General features: G+C 35.0%; 2 protein-coding genes across 3 annotated transcripts in view; both read left to right on the forward strand.

The window, feature by feature from the left end:
- LOC147076129 (uncharacterized) overlaps nucleotides 1-18635 on the forward strand; it is a 208942-nt gene that overhangs the window by 116774 nt on the left and 73533 nt on the right. The window lies entirely within an intron of this gene.
- LOC147076135 (uncharacterized) lies at nucleotides 1885-5304 on the forward strand. 2 transcript variants are annotated; one of them, XM_085941193.1, is made up of 3 exons: nucleotides 1885-2140; nucleotides 2257-2466; nucleotides 4712-5304. In XM_085941193.1, exons 1-3 carry the CDS (start codon nucleotides 1988-1990, stop codon nucleotides 4868-4870), a joined length of 522 nt encoding a protein of 173 aa, XP_085797319.1. In that variant the 5' UTR covers nucleotides 1885-1987; the 3' UTR covers nucleotides 4871-5304. The 2 variants fall into 2 exon arrangements, with proteins under 2 accessions (XP_085797319.1, XP_085797320.1); XM_085941194.1 differs by having other exon boundaries at nucleotides 1905-2140; nucleotides 2257-2442; nucleotides 4712-5078.

Raw genomic sequence — 18635 nt, forward strand, 5'->3', positions numbered from 1 at the left:
TATTAGATGACGTATAATATAATACACACCTTGAAATATTCTCCTTTCAAAACGTCAATGATGACTTGGCAAGTTTCGGGAATTATCTTGCCCAGAGTTTGTCTTCCAATCGCAGTTCTATAATGCAAGTCAGTGAATGTTCCGCCGGCAGCCAAAAATCGCAGGGTTGCACATAATCTATCATGAGGAGAAATAGCTTCCCTCATCATAGTATTTTTTTTTTTAATAAATGGGGAGACCAAATTATACAGTTCTGTGTATACATCCTCCGACATTCGCAAATAATTGCGGAAATCGCTCGGTTGCAAACGCAATTCTCGTATTAAATTTGTGTGGGATAATGTCGTTCGTTTCCTTATCCAATGTTTCACCCAGTATTTGTGTACCCTTTGCTTCGTTATTACATTATCTGCCACCCAATAACCCAAAAAACATAAAACGTCGGTATCATTTAACGCCATCACGATTTAACTGTCAGATATACGTATATTATCTATGCTGTCAAAGTCGACTGTTTTACTCGTCAAATTAATTATATACTCGTTTCGTTGAACGTCTGTTGGCCAGTAGCAGAACGTAGAAAAATCTGAAGACTTATTGTCGTCGGACTTTTGGCTCGCCAATGGAGCGCTGGCATAACAGATGTGCACACAATAACTCATTAAAGTTTTATCGTAATCGGATGAATGGTATAGGTATAGTGTGCATATAATTATTTATATTCTAGTTAGTGGCTGTCCTTACTTTATAATATTTTGTTATTATGCATTTTTAAATATTTGCATAGAAAATAATAAGTTGGTAAAACCGGTCCTGATAATTAATAAAATATGTGAAAAAAGTATTTAGCCAATAGGTACATATTTAACGTTTTCAATGGTAAACTGTAATTATTTTAAATTGAGTAATTTTATAATCAACAATAGGGACATCATGACGAGACACCACTGTATTATTGGACAAATAACACGCAGAAATCGTCAATATTCACTTGCCGTTTTTGGCGTTCGATATTGACTTTCCATATTTATTTTCTTTCTAAACGCTTCCTTGACTCATTGGGCTTACGTTTCGACACATTAATCAGTTCAACATTCATTATAAATATCGAAAAATACTATTAACCTACAGAGCGATCAACACGAAGTCACTTTAATTTTGTTCAGGCAGACATATTGAAATCCGTTTCACATGACCATCAGAGTAGCCGCTGATTGGCTTACTCATTTTAAGGGGATTTGGAATTCACACGAAAACTGTTTTAGGGGGGTTTGAAATTAAGCCTAATTTTTGATAATAAATATTGAGGGTTTTAGGCCTTTTTTGAAACTATAACTTTGTCCAACATATAGTGGACAAAAACATATCTCTAAATAATATATATCTAACTCAAAATTTTATGAAAACCGTTTTAGGGGCTTTTGAAACTAGGCGCTTCAATAAATCGTCCGATTTGTCTATGCTCTGCTATGATCAACGAACGAATATAAAAGTCGAGCTGTCAAAAGTGAAAAGTTACGATTCTCGTAATGTCTTCCGATAATCCTATAATTATTTTGTGTTATTTATATGTAGATTTGCATAAAATAATATAGCAGTGAAAACAACACAAGTTTTACGATTTCTTTTATGAATGTCATAAACAAAAAAATAATAAACATGTACATGTAGTAGCAAATATCACATTAATTAGGTAATTTAACTCCCAGTCGACGAGCCATAAGTTTTGAAATGTTTTTCACTATAAAAATAATTGATAGCATGTATAATAATTATAATTGTACTTAGTTGAATTTAAAATAATGCATCTATCTATAATAATATTATTAATACATCCAACGTGGCAATAATATTATTAGGTACTATCTTTTGTCTATGGCATACACAATCGTCGCTACTATCACGGCTGCCAGTTTTGCTAAATACATGTCTGTCAGGATTGCTCACAGTTGATTTATTGTCTCTATAATCTTCGAGAACGCTTCCAATGCATACAATTGACGTAAATCGCCATGTAATTGACTTTGAACCTGATGGATATGAACAACATTTGTTCGATATGTCTTTACATGGAAATAACCCAAAGTCAAATACTTTCATCAAACAAGAGTATGCCGATGATTCCGGCCACGCTGCCGAGGTTAGTTTTTCGTAGGTTATTTATTATTAAAAACATAGGTAGGTACCTGATAAATTAGCGTTTGTTTTTGTTATCGATAATATTTGTGTAATAAATTATATTGTGATCTTTCTTAGGTTAAAAATTCTCAGAGACAATCAACAAATGACGCCAACGATATAAGTAAACAGGAAAAAAGTGTATTCCCGAAAGAAATATGTGGTCATTTCGGAAATCGAATTGGGAATTTTTCAATAGTCGTGAAAGGAAACTACTTCACAATTACTCCGGCTATAATTACTGTAAATGAGTCGCCAGTAAAGGTAAAACCGATTGAATTAAATAAGGTAATAAAAAATAATTTACAAGATTTAAGAATGTAACATTCTCATTATTCATAATACTAACATATTTTTGAAAAACTATGCTACAGATGCAAAACCTACCTAATTGCGACAAATTTTAACTAATGGCTCTTAAGGGGGACATGCTCAGCGTAGGTCAAAATTGAGCTTTTATTGCATTTTCAAAGCACGATCACAAATTTGGGATCACAAAGATTATCAATATATTTTTTTATCGTAAATATTTCACTTTAATAATTTCGATATAAATTATACTAATGGTTTTATAAATGCGTTTAAAAATTAATAAATGTAAAAAATCTTAAGACCACTGCACATGGATGTACCGAAATATGACTATATTCTAAAACATTAGAGCGAGAGGTTTAAAAGAATACTATTTTATTTAATAGGTAAAAATACTTTATGCAGTCATCAAATGTTTAAAATAAATATAAAGGATAATAAAGCTTCAACATTATTTAAATAGATTATCTACAACGTTTAAGGAATGTCCAGGATCATGCTTTGAAAATACAATAAAAGCTCCATTTTGACCTACGCTGAGCATGTCCGCTCTTAATACTCTCTGAAGCGCTTTCCAAATTGAGATACTTTTGGCGATCGGCTTTTGTGTTCTAAATAAGTGGATATTAATTTAATTACTTACCGGCGTCACGGACCACTCAAAGATATTTAAGTGTTGTAGGTACCTACCTTCCTTGAACATTGTTATGTTTAAATAACAACCTATTTCAAGTAGGTATCACGTAAAATCCGTCCGTCAAAGATTTGTTGTCGTACCTAACTTAGGTACCTATTTGAACAGCAATGATGACAGCACTGATAGATAACTCTAGCATAAGTTTATCACTGGCAATACTTTCTTAGGTAAATACGTACACTGAATATAAATTCGACGCTAGCACTGAAGGACAGCATAGATGTATTGTAGTGCTAACGTTGAATACAAATAGCCCAGACGCCAACATTATGACATATTTTATATTAACTCATTTAGAACAGACACCGCGACTGGCCATTAGATATAATTTACATGATATTGTAACGTGGTAATTAAATGTTAATTAACAGGTCAGTAGTGGTTGTGATAAGCAAGATGAGGCTTATAAATAATACCAGCGGCACATCTGAGGTTAGATTCTCTAAACATCTTTACTTAGGGCTTGCGCAGACAGAGCGGTCAGTCGGTCTGCGTTCCGCGTTCGGAGTTCGGCGTTCTTTGTACTGTATGGACTTCATACTGTATGGGTACACAGCCGGCGGTCAGACCGCGCCGGTCAATTGGAACGCTAGCGTTCTAGAGTTCTATTCCCGGAATTACAAAGAACGCCGTACCTCCCGTCCAATCCCGTCATAGGAATTTGAGCAGTCAAACAACATAGAGCGAAACCACACGGGGGAGTGTGTACGCAACAGCGGTGCTTTCTCACTTCCACTCGCAGTCGGAATATAGCGGTCTCGCATTATGCAGCGCCTGTGTCACTTACAACGTTTGTATACAAATAGAAGGCTTATTGTTGACCGCCACCTGTCTGCTGTCCCTGAACGCTAGCGGTCAACGGTCGGTTGAACGCAGAACTCCGACCGCTCTCTGTCTGCGCATGCCCTTAGAGTTTTAATTTTTAGGCAAATTATAGGCAATCTATTGTCACGCCTGTCATTCTACCTACGGTGTGATATTATTAAATTTCATTTTCAATTAGTATTCGTGAAATGGATGTAAAACGTGAACTAGGTGATTTTGAAGATGATTCAGAAGCGCAGCAATGCTTTGATGTTACAACAATGCATCCAAACAATCCGGTTACAAACATTTGTATAAAGTTGGTGAATGCTTACGATGTCAACAGCAAGCACTGTTGAGGTTCGGTTTACCAAACTCTTATTTATCATTGTGAGATTGTGTTTTTTCTTCGTTGAAGTGGTTTCTTACTAATGGAAATAAAACAGTTGGGTGACATATTGATGTTGAACTTTACTAACTAAAACATGTAATAAATCATACATCGTTGTATTGACACTTCATAACGATTGTTTGACTAAGTACCTACCTACAGGTTCTGGGTCTCTGTGGCCGCTGGTTATCTACTTTCATTCATCCGAAGGAAGCTGTTGAACGTTTATTAATAATAGCTAGACAATATAATAGGTCACAGGTAGGAACACATAATACTAAAATAGGTGTAAACATGTATTATAAAATATCTTCTGTCTTGTTTTCCAGGGCCCTGTAACCAACCTTGCTAATATTAAAACTGAGATTGATTCTCTCCGAGTAGATTTCAAAGAAGAATTTGTAGAAGACAGTGATACGCAACCTAGTTGCTCATATTCAAAATGCGAGCCAATAAATCAGGTGCTTACCTACTTATACAATATTTAATTATTATTTTAAATAGGTAAGTGCTATTATGCGATTATCTTCATATATAATTACACTCACATATCTTGGATAACGCGCTAATTTCTTATTTTATTAGTAAACATTTTCATTTCTATGTTGTAAGTCCCGAACTTAGGTACTACAATTTGGATCGAGTACAATATTTTTATAAAGTACTTAATCATAGATATATCACTTTAAAAAACGCTTATATTCTTTTATTAATAGTAGTTATATATTCAAGTTCTGTACTATTCCATTTAAGTCGTTTCTTGCGACGCGGGTTTCGTCTTTCGGCATTTTCAGGCGGCGTGTACACACACCAAAGGCAAACGCACACTGACAACGAAAACTCTTAACTCTACCTTATATAGTAAATCAATATAATAGAGTAGGTAAAAACTCCATTACCTACCTATTTAGTCAGAGGTTACAAAAAAAAGAGAAAAAATACAACAAACAAATTATGAATAGTTGAATTGTCAGTAAAAACCCTATCTTATTAATAACAATACACTGGATAGCATATTAATATAATAAATCGTCAAACCTAATTAGGTCATTATTCTTTATAAACAATAAAAATACTACACTCATGAAGTGTAAATCGTCAATTCTAAGAAAATAATTAATGGAGTTAACTAATAATTTATTAGTCTTTAATAATACTCTTATATGGTACGTACTTTTCTTCTTATTTGTGTGCCATATCCGTTATCAGACGTCGGCGATGAATTTGGCCATTTGGCCCATGTCCATCGCTGCTCTGAATAGGGATGGAGTGCTGAGCTCAAACCAGTCCCTGAGGTTTTTGACCCAGGACGTTCTTCTTCTACCAGGGCCTCGCTTACCAGAGATCTTCCCTTGAATGATGAGATGTAGAAGGCGATACTTCTCGGGATGCTGCATGGTGTGGCCAAAGTATGTTAGTTTCCTGGTTTTTATTAGTTTGACTATTTCTTTGGTCTTTTTCATCCTTGACATCACCTCGACATTTGTAACTTTGTCCTTCCAGCTGATACGAAGCATGCGCCTATACACCCACATTTCAAAAGCTTCAAGTTTTTTGAGAATCGTTTCTGTGAGCGTCCAAGCCTCTACTCCATATAAGAGGACCGAGAAGACGTAGCATCTCACCATTCTAGTTCTGATTCCCAGGTGTATATCATGGCTACAATATACTTTTTTTTGACGAATAAACGCCACCCTGGCTTTCTCGATTCGGCATCTCAATTCCGTGGTATGGTTCCAGTCATCATCCAGAGTGCAACCCAAGTATATAATGGAATGTGTTCTCTCTAATGGGACTCCATTCTACCTACTTTTATAACATTATTTAAAAAAATATACATATAAACTCCCTTTATATAATATATATAACTCATCTAATATAATACATATGTATATAATACATACGTATACATACATAGAATCTCATACAAACATAATATTATATAAATTTGGTTTCAATGACATTGACCATAATATCAGTACCTCAGAGGCAGACGGATGCAAGTGCCAAATACCCAATTGTTCAGGAGAGCCAAAAAACAATTTTTATTTTAAACGAATACTCATAACTTCTTATAAAATATACATAGAATGATAATTATTTTTTTTATTCTAATTCAATTGATGTACATCTGGAATATGTAAGAAAGGAATAAATATAATACAATTTCATATCTAGCAAAAATAAAATAAAAAACGTAGTGTGGATTTGCATCCTTCTGCCTCTAAAGATATTTTGTTAATGTGGATTTGTATCTTATTTACCTAGCCAAAATAAAACAATTTATAAGTTAAAAAAAATTATAGGTATAAATATAACAAAGCAAAACACATTTTTTTTAAAATTGTATTATGTCATCATCATAATCACCAGCCTGAATCTATTCACTGCTGGATGAAGGCCTCGCTAATCTCCAAGCTGATTCCAATTCTCTCGTTCCTGTGCGTTGCGTTGCCAAGTTTTTCTGCAGAACTTTATCATTTCATCGATCCAGCGGCCTCTAGGTCTACCTTACGGATGTTTTGTATATCTTGAATACCACAGGATGACTAAATTTGTCCAACGATTGTCCTTTCTTCGAGCTATGTGTCCGGCCCATTTCCATTTGAGGTTTTTATAAACTCTTTCACATCATTAATCCTTGTCTGTTCCCTTATCCACTCATTCCTCTTTTTGTTCTTTTGCGTTATGCCCAGCATGCACTTTCCATACCACGTTGTGCTACTTTAAGTTTCTGGATCTCTCTTTTACTTAGGGTCAATGTTTCACACGCATGTGATTACGGAAAGTACACACTGGTTGAACACTTTGCACTTAAGGCACAGTGGGAGGTAATTTTTGCAGAAATTATTCAGGCGGCCAAAAGCACTTCAGCCCAACTTTACTCTGCGAACAATTTCATCAAATATACATCGATCTATAGACACATGTTGTGCCAGATAGATGTAGTTTTTCACCTGTTTGAGCTGAATGCCATTGATGAGGATCTCTTTTTGGCCCGCAAAGCAGTTGAACATGACTTTCTTCTTTGATACATTTATTTTTAAGCCTATTTTGTTGCTTACTCCAGCGAGTTCCTGCATTCTGCTTTGGAGATCTTCTGAGTCTTGCAAACCACTATTTATTATCATCGGCAAGATGGCTCACGTATTCTCCATTTATGGAGATCCGTGTCATTCCAGTCAAGTTGCCTAAATAAGTCTTCAAGTGTAGCTGTAAATAGTTTAGTTGAGATTGTAGCGCCTTGTCGGCCTCCTTTGCTGATAAGAAATGCGCGATGATTTATGGAGATGTTTTTGCGCTACTGTTATTATTAATATTATATTGAAAATATTTATATAGCGATATGGTCCATAGTGCTGTGCCCTCCTCCTCTAAAGCTCATTTTCCTGGCTGGTTCTCGTCTAGTAGCTATTGCAGACGGTTTGAGAGAATTTTATCTTAGTGGATTATTGGATTTGCACCCTTCTGCTTCTAAGGTAGGTATGGCATCTTTATGCTATGCATATCTTGGACTAGGTCTTCCATCTCTCTGCCTCTAATAAATAAAGCCTTTAGCATGACGATTCTTAAAAAAACTCATTTTCCCCAAAAATGGAGTTGCATCCTTCTGCCTCTGAGGTAAAGATATAGTCTCATATGTAAAACATCATATAGAATATAACAAAGGGATTATACATAGTTCTTCAAATCATCCACCTGCATAACCTGCACCATGCACGTGCACAAACAAAAGAATGCGTGCACAAACGTGCACTAACGATGCACAAACGAATGCACTCAAAAAAACTTGAAATTTCAACATTGGGTGACCCAACGTTTAGCTGGAACACCCAATTTGAAATTGGAATTTTTCGGTTATTATAGGTGCACAAACAAAAAAAAATCGTGCACAAATGTGAACTAACGATGCACAAACAAATGCACCCAAAAAAATGGAGTTTTAACATTGGGTGATCCAGGTAAATCGACCTCGTTGCCACGTGCATTTTTGAAGTTAGTTTATTTTCACAAATTAATAATAATTGTAAAACGTAAGTAGGCGTTGGTTCCTTTTTCTTGTACGTATCTTTCATAGCATTTGAAACCAAATAAACGAAGTCGGATGGTTGAAATTATTTTTGAATGATTTTTTCGATGACGTACTGTCCGGCAACTAATCAGTTTTGCCAGTACCTAAAATTAATGCATTATAAGTACATTTGTCTATAAACTGCAACACATTCATTGAATGGTCAACTTTCCATCCAATTCAAACCTGCTTGGTTCGTACCATTGAACTTGAATCAAACCGGGCGGTTTGATTTGTTGGATTTGGGACCATCTTATTCACATGGAATATATTTTAAAACATAAGAGCGAGAGGTTTAAAAGAATACTATTTTATGTAATCAAAATACTTTATGCAGTCATCAAATGTTTAAAATAAATATAAAGGATAATAAGGCTTCAAAATTATATAAATAGAGTATCTACAATGTTTAAGAAATGTCCAGGGTTATGCTTTGAAAATACCATAAAAAGCTCCATTTTGACCTACGCTGAGCATGTGGGCCGTTAAGTGATATTAGTAATTATAATTTAATAGGCAGGAAATGCAGTGTATATCTAATGAGGTGCATAAGACTATTAAATTTTACTTTTTTTTCAATTAAGATGCTTTTAACTGAAAGTGGAATTATCACACATTTCAAACAACTCATCATAACGAAGTCAAGTAACAGGTTGAAAAGGTGCGGGTAAAGGAATTAGTACTAAATCGTATACTTAATTTCAAGAAGTTGATTTCAACAAAAAGTATGTAGCTGATACAAAACCTCAAAGCAAACATAAGAGTTCTAGTCCCGGTTTCTCTTTTTCATGATGTATACCTGTAATTCAATTACTTACAAAATATTCTATAAATTTAAACAGGATAGTGTGACTAACACTTAAGAAAAGTACCTACTAGTCTGCTGATAAAATAATATATAGGTCGGCAGCGAATATATTAAGCTTGGAATATGATGCTCTGATAAACATATATGGACTACTAATGTTTTTTTTTATTAAGGTCAAATGAATATAATACTATCTAGTCAGATTTTATATTATAGCTATATTTTAAGTGTTAATAATATATTTAAATCCCTTGCGATTTGACTTGAAATAAAAAAACTGATCTACATAAGTACCCATTTTCCTCTAAATTTTATCCACCATGCTTGTCAAGATTCCTATGTTTATTATTAAGATATTTGATTTTAATTCGATATTTCATCTTCTTTTAGTTGATTTCTGCAACCACAGCCGTGACCTATTCCGGTAGTCTAGGATTGTCAGAGAGAGAAGTACAAGAGCCATACGATGAAATACAGATTGACTATCAAGACATTAAAAAAGAATTGGGCGTATATGAAAAGATTACTAATTTAGTCAGTCACACTGCTAAATGTAAGCATATACAATCTACCATCACAGATCCCGAATTATTAGTAGCTGTTATAAAGTTAGAAAAAAAATCATTTAATAAGGAAAATTTTGTGTGCAGTTTTTGTTTTGATTTTTTTGCTTCGCTATCTCAATTAAAGCTTCACAAAACGACTCATAAAAAATCAATAGCGGAGACCGTTGATTATGTCAGCATGCGATCCGAATTCAAGAATCAAAACAAAATTAGTCAATCTGGTAAAAAAGTATTTAAATGTAGTCAATGTGATTACTATAGCATTCATTCCGGCAATTTTAAACTACACAAAATGAATCACTCTCGTGTAAGGCCATTTAAGTGTGACCAATGTGACTACTCATCCAAAACATCTCGTGATATGAAAATACACAAAATGACTCATTCTGGTGAAAAGCCATTTAAATGTGACCACTGTGATTACTCTTGTATACAATCCGGAGTAATGAAAATACACAAAATGTCTCATTCTGGTGAAAAGCCATTTAAATGTGACCAATGTAATTACTCTTGTATCACATCTGGTGTTTTGAAAATACATAAAATGACTCATTCTTGTGAAAGGCCAATTAAATGTGATCGATGTAATTACTCTTGTATAACATCCGGTAATATGAAATTACACAAAATGACTCATTCTGGTGAAAAGCCATTTAAATGTGACCAATGCAATTTCTCTTGTATAAGATCTTGTGATATGAAAAGGCATAGAATGTTTCATTCTGGTGAAAAGCCATTTAAATGTGACCAATGTAATTACTCTTCTATCACATCTCGTACTTTGAATAAACATAAAATGACTCATTTCGAGAAAAAAGTTCGATTAAGGGTTATATGGGCAAAACAAGAATTTTCACACTTAACTGAAAAATGATTCCAGTCAGCGCCATCTTTAGATTATAAAGCTTGAGCATATCTAGGGACCGAGAAGGGTGGACGGAGCTTTACTGGAAATGTTTGCGACGTATATTAGGTTTGCGGTGGTATGAGTAACGAGGAGATAAGAGATCGAACCGAGCCTGAAAAGGCGCCATTAGACCAGGCTCAGCCACGTGTTGCGGATACCAAGAGAGAACTTCATCCTTGGTTGCCTGTTCTTCAAGCTAAATGGATTCCGGCTCCGTGGAAGGCCGCTAAATACTACGTATCTAAAGAGTGTACAGTAAGACCTACGGGATGTCGGTATAACTTGGAATGATGCAAGAAGACTTGCAAGTGACATGTATTTTTGAAGCGCAGTGTCGTGTCCAGCTAACATGGGCAATACAAAAAATAATATGATGATTATCATATTAATTACATACTGGAAGGAAGTGGTACTTGGTGATTTTTGTTTTTGACGTTGGATAGCTTCCAGCTGCTGAATGGGAAACAAGTCCGGCCTGTCGATCGTCAGTAGAAAAAAGATACTTCCTCCTTTTGAAGCCCTTATAATTCTATTGATCTTGTCTTTTGAACTTTTAAACCTTATGGTGGGGTGGAGATCGCGAACCTCAGTGATTTTACCTGGCACTTGGGGAGAATGGCGGCGGCTTCTGCATTAAATAAGGTAGGTGTAGGCGTTTTGGAATGGCTGGAGGCCACCCGAAGGCCTTCGTATTTGGTATCATCAGGATATATCTATAGTCGGGGTGTAAAACCACATATGTCAAAAAATTCAATTTTTCGGTTTTTACTGATTCTATAAGTCAAAGTGATTCTGCACCCTTGTGTATAAACACACAAGTCGAACGCTGTTAGTATGGTGTTATAATACAAATGAACACAACCACATAAGTTATTTCCCTCTGAAAAGCGGGGTGTAAAAACCCATAAGTCTGACTTATGTGATTATGCACAAAATTTTAAATTTTAAATGGCAACAACGGATGACTTATGGTGTTAGTCGCCGTTAGACAGTTCATTTAGTAGAGTGTAGTATTGATGTTCTGAACTCATAAAAGGCGTGGAAACTATTTAAATTGATTAATACGTTATACTTAAATACAAAATAATGTCGAGATCAAAAAAACATACTTATCCAATAAAACATCATTGATAAAGTTGCAAGGTAAGTTTACCACACTTTCGTAACTTTATGTTATTTTTTCATAAATACAATTTTATTGGGAGTGTGCTTTTAATTTCACACAATATACAATTTGAATTTAAGTTTCATTTGTTAACGTTAACAACATATTTATGTGATTGTGATATTTCAGCACAATCAAAAACGTTGCCATTTGACTCCGCGTATGCGATTTTGAATCAAGATCGACCTTTTATCTCTAGTGATACTAACCATATCAATAACTGCAGAAATGACATTAAACCGGATACATCGAGCCAGAATCTTCAATGTTTGGCTTCAACACATGAACCTAATTATTTGTATGCCCAAAATGAAAGTACAGTACAAGGCTCTAGCTCTGATGACTCTGTCATTGACCCATCATATATTCCTCCTTGCCATATTATAACTGACACTATTGCACCAGGTTCGGAACATAATGAAATTGAAGTAATAGTTTCACAAAAGTCTCCGCAATCATCAAAAAAAGACACAAGAAGTATACGTGAAGAAAGAAAACGCAGAAGGAACAGTGGCCAAGAATACCATTCATAGGCTACTATTACTACTATTACATTGATTGGCTTAAATTGATCACATAGGTACTTTTATTTTTATGCAGGTACCGTAAACTGGGGTTACTTCACTCCACTTTTCCCCAATGTTTCCTATTTCATTGTCATACAAATTAACTAAAGCTTTTTTAATGTTTCATTAATTTAATTCGATTAAAGCATCTACAAACTAATTGTTTTAAGGCAGAAAAGATTTATTGATGACACGTTATTTAAAAAAAATGTATATTAAATTTATATATTGGGGTAAAGTAGGTAGTGCCTTGAAGGGGGTCACTTTCCTCCAACGTACAAAATATGAATATAAATAATACTGGAGTAAAGTATTACTGATGTATATCAATAATTACACTTCTCAGATAATATTATATCTACTGCACTGGTTTACCAGATTATAACATAATGGTTATAAATCGAAAACCTTGGCACAAAAACAATAAATGTCACAAAATTATTTTTTTTATGAGAGGGTAAGAACATAATAAATCATGGTTTTAAAATGCATTTTTATAAATTTGACAATGAGGAATCACTGATAAGCTCTATACGCACTATATGGGTGTAACAAACATTATTTGTTTAATTTTGTTAATTATATATTTATAAATACAAGTGTGAAAAAAATATTTGTTGTTTTTACACAATTTGTGGACCTTTGTTGTTCTCAGTAGCGCACCCAGGGAGGGGGCCAGGGGGCCTTGGCCCCCCCCAAAATATGCAAATCATCAGAATGATTTTACACATTGAAATCGAAAGTCAATAAACTATACTTTGGGCTTAGACAAACAACACGGCAAATAATAATTTGTAATTCTCCAGCACCCTTTTTAGTAAAATTTCTTAGATTTTAATTTCTAACACAAAAATTTCGAAACACTGATGTCAGGTTTTTTTAGAAACCCGTTCCCTAATGAAATTCTCGGTGTCCACCCGAATTCTGGAGAAGTATAGGTGATTGTTTGGGAGGGTTGACAGGGCTCTAGCCTGGGGGCCCGGGCTGTGGGGGGCCGGCGTGTCGGGTTGACCAGATAAGTGAGATAAACACACACCATAAATTATCTTTAATAGTAAAAAAAGTCGCCTGCGGCGCTATTACACTTCATGACTATGAACATTTTAAATTATATAATTGTCCAATATATTTTCAGATTATTATGTGTCGATACTCGACAGCTCCATTGTTAAAGTAGATGTAATGAAAATCGCCAATAATTCACTGTATAAGTACCCTCAATTTGAACTAAAACACAATTTGAAAAACGTTAATGTAGTGTTTCACACTGTCTTTAATCTAAGCGGTGGATAGGGGGCCCGTAAAATACCCTAGCCCAGTGGTCGGCAAACTCATTAGTCAATAGAGCCAAATATCAACAGTACAACGATTGAGATTTCTTTTGAGAGCCAAATTTCTTAAACTGAAATTATATGCGTAGATAGTAAGTAGGTACACTGCTAATTTACTTAATGAACTTTAGTTAAAGTTTTAAGTCCTAATTAAATTATAGGTAGGTACACCGAATAAAACTGAATAACATACGTAATAATGATCTTATTTATTAATAAAAATTAAATTGTAAGTCAGGTATCCATAAAATTGAACCATGACAATGACTGACAAACTCAATGTGAATAATGGCCTTGCATCTCCTTGTAAAGTTTGGGTAAGTCAGGTTCGTATGTTGTTGATTTAATTTTAAGCACGAGTCCAGGTTCTCATCAGTAAATCGATTACTCAATTTACTCTTGATTTCCTCTCTTGGAAATCTTTTTACTAACCACAAAACTTGCAATATTAACATTGTTGAAAGATTTTATTCAGTACCTAATTAAATTCAGAACTTTATTTTTCTTGACTCTTCTTCTCAGCTGCTTTCTTCCTTGCATCATCGACAGAATATTTAGCGCAAAATTACGAGTTTTTAGTTGTAGTATCTCTCTAAATTTGAATGCGCTAATTTTTCCCGACACATAAATAAAGGTCGGTAAGCCATTTACGTTTTGAATAAACGCGAAGTCTCGGTCTATTCAACATTACATTTACGGTTATCCTCTTCCATTTTCTTTGCTTCTTCTTTTTAGCCATGTCAAATATGGCAGAGAGCATCTGTGGCAGAGCCGCACTCAAGGGACCAAAGAGCCGCAGTTTGCTGACCATTGCCCTAGCCTGAGGGCCCGTTTCAGGATGTGGGGGCCATGGTGTAGGTACACCGAGTGCAATAGACAAAAGACAGATAAACGAGATATTAGGCTGTGTTGTATTGAGTAGGTTGTGTATAATTTAAAAGCAATAATACCTTTTTTGTCCATTTTCAATTAATATTTTGAAACCTCAATATTAAAAAACCAAAAATCTGCGATAAACATTCGGCGAAAAGAACGACTACACCCACTACGGTGGTGATGTAAATAAAAAGAACATTTTTTTCGGTGGAATTCGGCATAAATATTGTAGCTCTCTAGACCAGTGTTCCCCAAACTTTCGACATCTGTGTACCCCTTCTATAATTTTCGTAACACTGAGTACCCCTCATCAAAGAAAAATGCATATAAGTACTTTAATAACAATCAAAATATATTCCTTTTGTAGTACATCAACAAAATAATAATAAACGAAAAATAAAATTCATTCATAATAAAATCTGTACCTCAGAGGCAGACGGATGCAACTCCGTTTTTGGGGAAAATGAGTTTTTTTAAGAATCGTCAGCATAAAGGCTTTATTTATTAGAGGCAGAGAGATGAAAGTCCTAGTTGCTATAATAAAAAAAGATATAAAGAATAGCATAAAGATGCAAATGCCATACCTACCTTAGAAGCAGAAAAATGCAAATCCAATAATCTGCAATATGTACTAAACGAGAACCAGCCGGGAGAAGAAGCCGGCTTTAGAAGACGACACAGAACTATGGACCATATCCAAGTCATCAGAGAAATCAGAGCGGTAACAGGAATACAAGCTGCGCTATCCATGGGTTTTATAGACTATGAGAAAGTGTTCGATTCTATAAAGAAATTTTCAATACTCGATGCACTCATAAATCAAAGAGTCCCCGGGTGATAAATAAATATTTTCTCCATAAACCATCAGCAAAGGAGTCCGACAAGGTGATACGATCTCACCTAAACTATTTACAGCTACCCTTGAAGACTTTTAAGGCAACTTGACTGGAATGGCATGGGTCCCCATAAATGGAGAATACGTGAGTCATCTGCGCTTTGCCGATGACAATACATAGTAGTTTGCAAGACTCAGAAAACCTCCAAAGCAGAATGCAGGAACTCACTGAAGTAAGCAACAAAGTAGGCTTGAAAATAAATGTATCAAAGAAGAAAGTCATGTTCAACTGCTTTGCGGGCCAAAAAGAGATCCTCATCAATGCCATTCAGCCCTAACAGGTGAAAAACTACATCAATCTGGGACAAGTGTCTATAGATGGATGTATATTTAATGAAATTGTTCGCAGAGTAAAGCTAGGCTGGAGTGTTTTTGGGCGCCTGAATAATGTCTTCAAAAGTGACCTTCCACTGTGCCTAAAGCGCAAAGTTTTCAACCAGTGTGTGCTTCCCGTGATCACAGAAAACGAGATCAAAGAGAGATCCAAAAACATACGAGTAGCACAACGTGGTATGGAGAGGTGCATCCTGGGCATAACGCAAACGGACAAAAAGAAGAATGAGTGGATAAGGGAACAGACAAGGATTAATGATGTGATAGAGTTTATTAAAAGCTTTAAATGGAGATGGGCTAGACACATAACTCGAAGAAGAGACAATCGTTGGACAAATCTAGTCATCCAGTGGTATTCAAGAAGTACAAAACGTCCGCAAGGTAGACCCAGAGGCCGCTGGATTGATGAAATGATAAAGTTCTGCGGAAGTACATGGCAACGCAATGCACACGACCGAGAGAAGTAGAATCAGCTTGGAGAGTAGCGAGGCCTTCATCCAGCAGTGAATAGATTCAGGCTGATGATGATGACATAATAAAATTAAAAAAAAAATGTGTTTTGCTTTGTTATATTTATACCTATAAGTTTTTCTAACTTACAAATTGTTTTATTTTGGCTAGATAAATAAGACACAAGTCCACATTAACAAAATATCTTTAGAGGCAGAAGGATGCAAATCCATACTACGTTTTTTATTTTATTTTTTAGATATAAAATTGTATTATATTTCTTCTTTTCTTACATATTCCAGAAGTACTTTAATTGAATTAGAATTCAAAAAATAATGATCAATCTATATTTTCTTGGGAGTTATTAGTATTCGTTTAAAATAAAATTGTTTTTGTTTGTTTTCTGGCTTTCCTGAACAATTGGGTATTTGGCACTTGCATCCGTCTGCCTCTGAGGTACAGAAATATAAATAAAAGTTATATTATAAAAAATAACATTCATTATAAACCATGAGAAGGATGAAATTATTTTTGTTGAAATGACAGATCATCATAATTTGGTTCCCTGGTTATTAATTTTAATCTGAGATGCGGTTCCACACCCAAAGGCTGTTCCTTTTTTTGACTTAATGTCTACAAATGCTGAAAAAGCAACTTCACATAGATATGAAGTTGAAAAATGCAATGTATTTCAGGGATTTCTCTGTTAAAACTGGATACACATGTTGCATTTGCAACCTTAATGATGTTTAAGTACACTCCTTATATTTATTTTGCAAGAATCCGTCTGAAGCTAATAATTCCAACAATTGCTCTTCTTCCGCATGCGATAAACCTTCTAGCAACATCCATGTATTAATGCTTGTTGCACCAGGCGTAGCCATAACCCGGTGCAGCGCGTACCTCCACCAAACTCTTCCCGTACCCCAGGGGGTATGCGTACCACAGTTTGGGAAACACTGCTCTAGACCAAGCGGGTAGCACAGCCGATATTATTTAAGTAATGTTTAAGCATACTAGGTACACATGTCCAGCATGGTCGCTGTTCACTTCCAATCCGCCAGTCGCTGATGACACGCTCAACGGTTACCGCCACTATGCCTCCAATTTAATAAAAACTAGGAGAAACTGTACAAATATATCGCCGTGTATTGTGAAATTATGTAAAAATATTTATATGAAGAAGAAAAAGAGCCTATGGGACTAACGTCCATTCTCCTCCTTCGGCCCCCCCCAATAATAAATCCTGGGTGCGCCACTGGTTGTTCTTATTGGAAAATTTATATTTATATTAATAAAATGACTGATTCAATCATATGATATATTCACACCCATTACGGAGCTATTTTTTTAAGAGCAGCTCGTAGGTATGTTTGGTTCGGTGCTTTCATAAGAGAAGTATTAATTAATATAGTGTAATAATACCAATGAGCTGCCTGACGTCAGTCTTTGTTACATTGGCGCATCTATCTGTTTTCTCTGTAGAGTATTAATTTGGCTGAATCATTATGAGAGAAAATAATTAATTACCTATTTCTGAAAAACTAAAAAAATCTGTTACTTTGGCACATCTATCTGGGGCTCTGTAGAGTATAAATTTAGCTCGGTAATTATTAGAAAAAATAATTATGAAGAAAAAAATATATATGCTATTTTCAAAACCAGAACGTTTGGTGATCAAGATAAATCACCTTTAAATTCTAAGTCGTTATGATCTACAACAATACTTATTTTTTTTGCCACTTTCTGATGTGGAGCCCGTTGTGTCTAGAAAGCAGCATTTCAAAAAAATATGTCACAATTATAATATAAGCACATAATTTTAAAAATACTTCTACTTGGGCATCCACAGAATACTACTATTATTTATAGGCCTCCACAGAATAGAGGTCGTATTAATTAATTAACACAAATTGACAAACAATATTTGTACTTGCTAGACCCAGGATTCGAACCTGGGACTCACATCATAGGCCGACCCTCAAGCCGCACAGCCATCGTATGTGACAAAAACAAGAACAAAGATAGAAAAAATAGTATTTCATAACCATTTACCTAATTGAATAAATATGTCACAAAGGCTTGAAATAAATGCAGGTTAATAATAAAAAGGACAAAAGTTGGACAAATTTAGTCATCCAGTGATATCAAAAACGTCCGCAAGGTAGACCGAGAGGCCGCTGAATCGATGAAATGATAAAGTTCTGCGCAAGTAAGTGGCAATGCAACGCACAAGACCAAGATAAGTGGAATCAGCTTGGAGAGGCCTTCATACAGCAGTGGC

This window comes from Rhyacophila brunnea, unplaced genomic scaffold (assembly GCF_057557595.1).
Source record: "Rhyacophila brunnea isolate RB1 unplaced genomic scaffold, BYU_Rbru_1.0 scaffold_13, whole genome shotgun sequence".
Classification (NCBI taxonomy): Eukaryota; Metazoa; Arthropoda; class Insecta; order Trichoptera; family Rhyacophilidae; genus Rhyacophila; species Rhyacophila brunnea.

Excerpts from the sequence above, each read along its gene's own strand:
- LOC147076135 (XM_085941193.1), top strand. The coding sequence starts at position 1,988 with ATGCATACAATTGACGTAAATCGCCATGTAATTGACTTTGAACCTGAT. Across the intron at positions 2,141-2,256 it reads ATTCCGGCCACGCTGCCGAG|GTTAAAAATTCTCAGAGACA; the intron begins GTTAGTTTTTCG and ends GATCTTTCTTAG. Across the intron at positions 2,467-4,711 it reads AACCGATTGAATTAAATAAG|GGCCCTGTAACCAACCTTGC; the intron begins GTAATAAAAAAT and ends CTTGTTTTCCAG.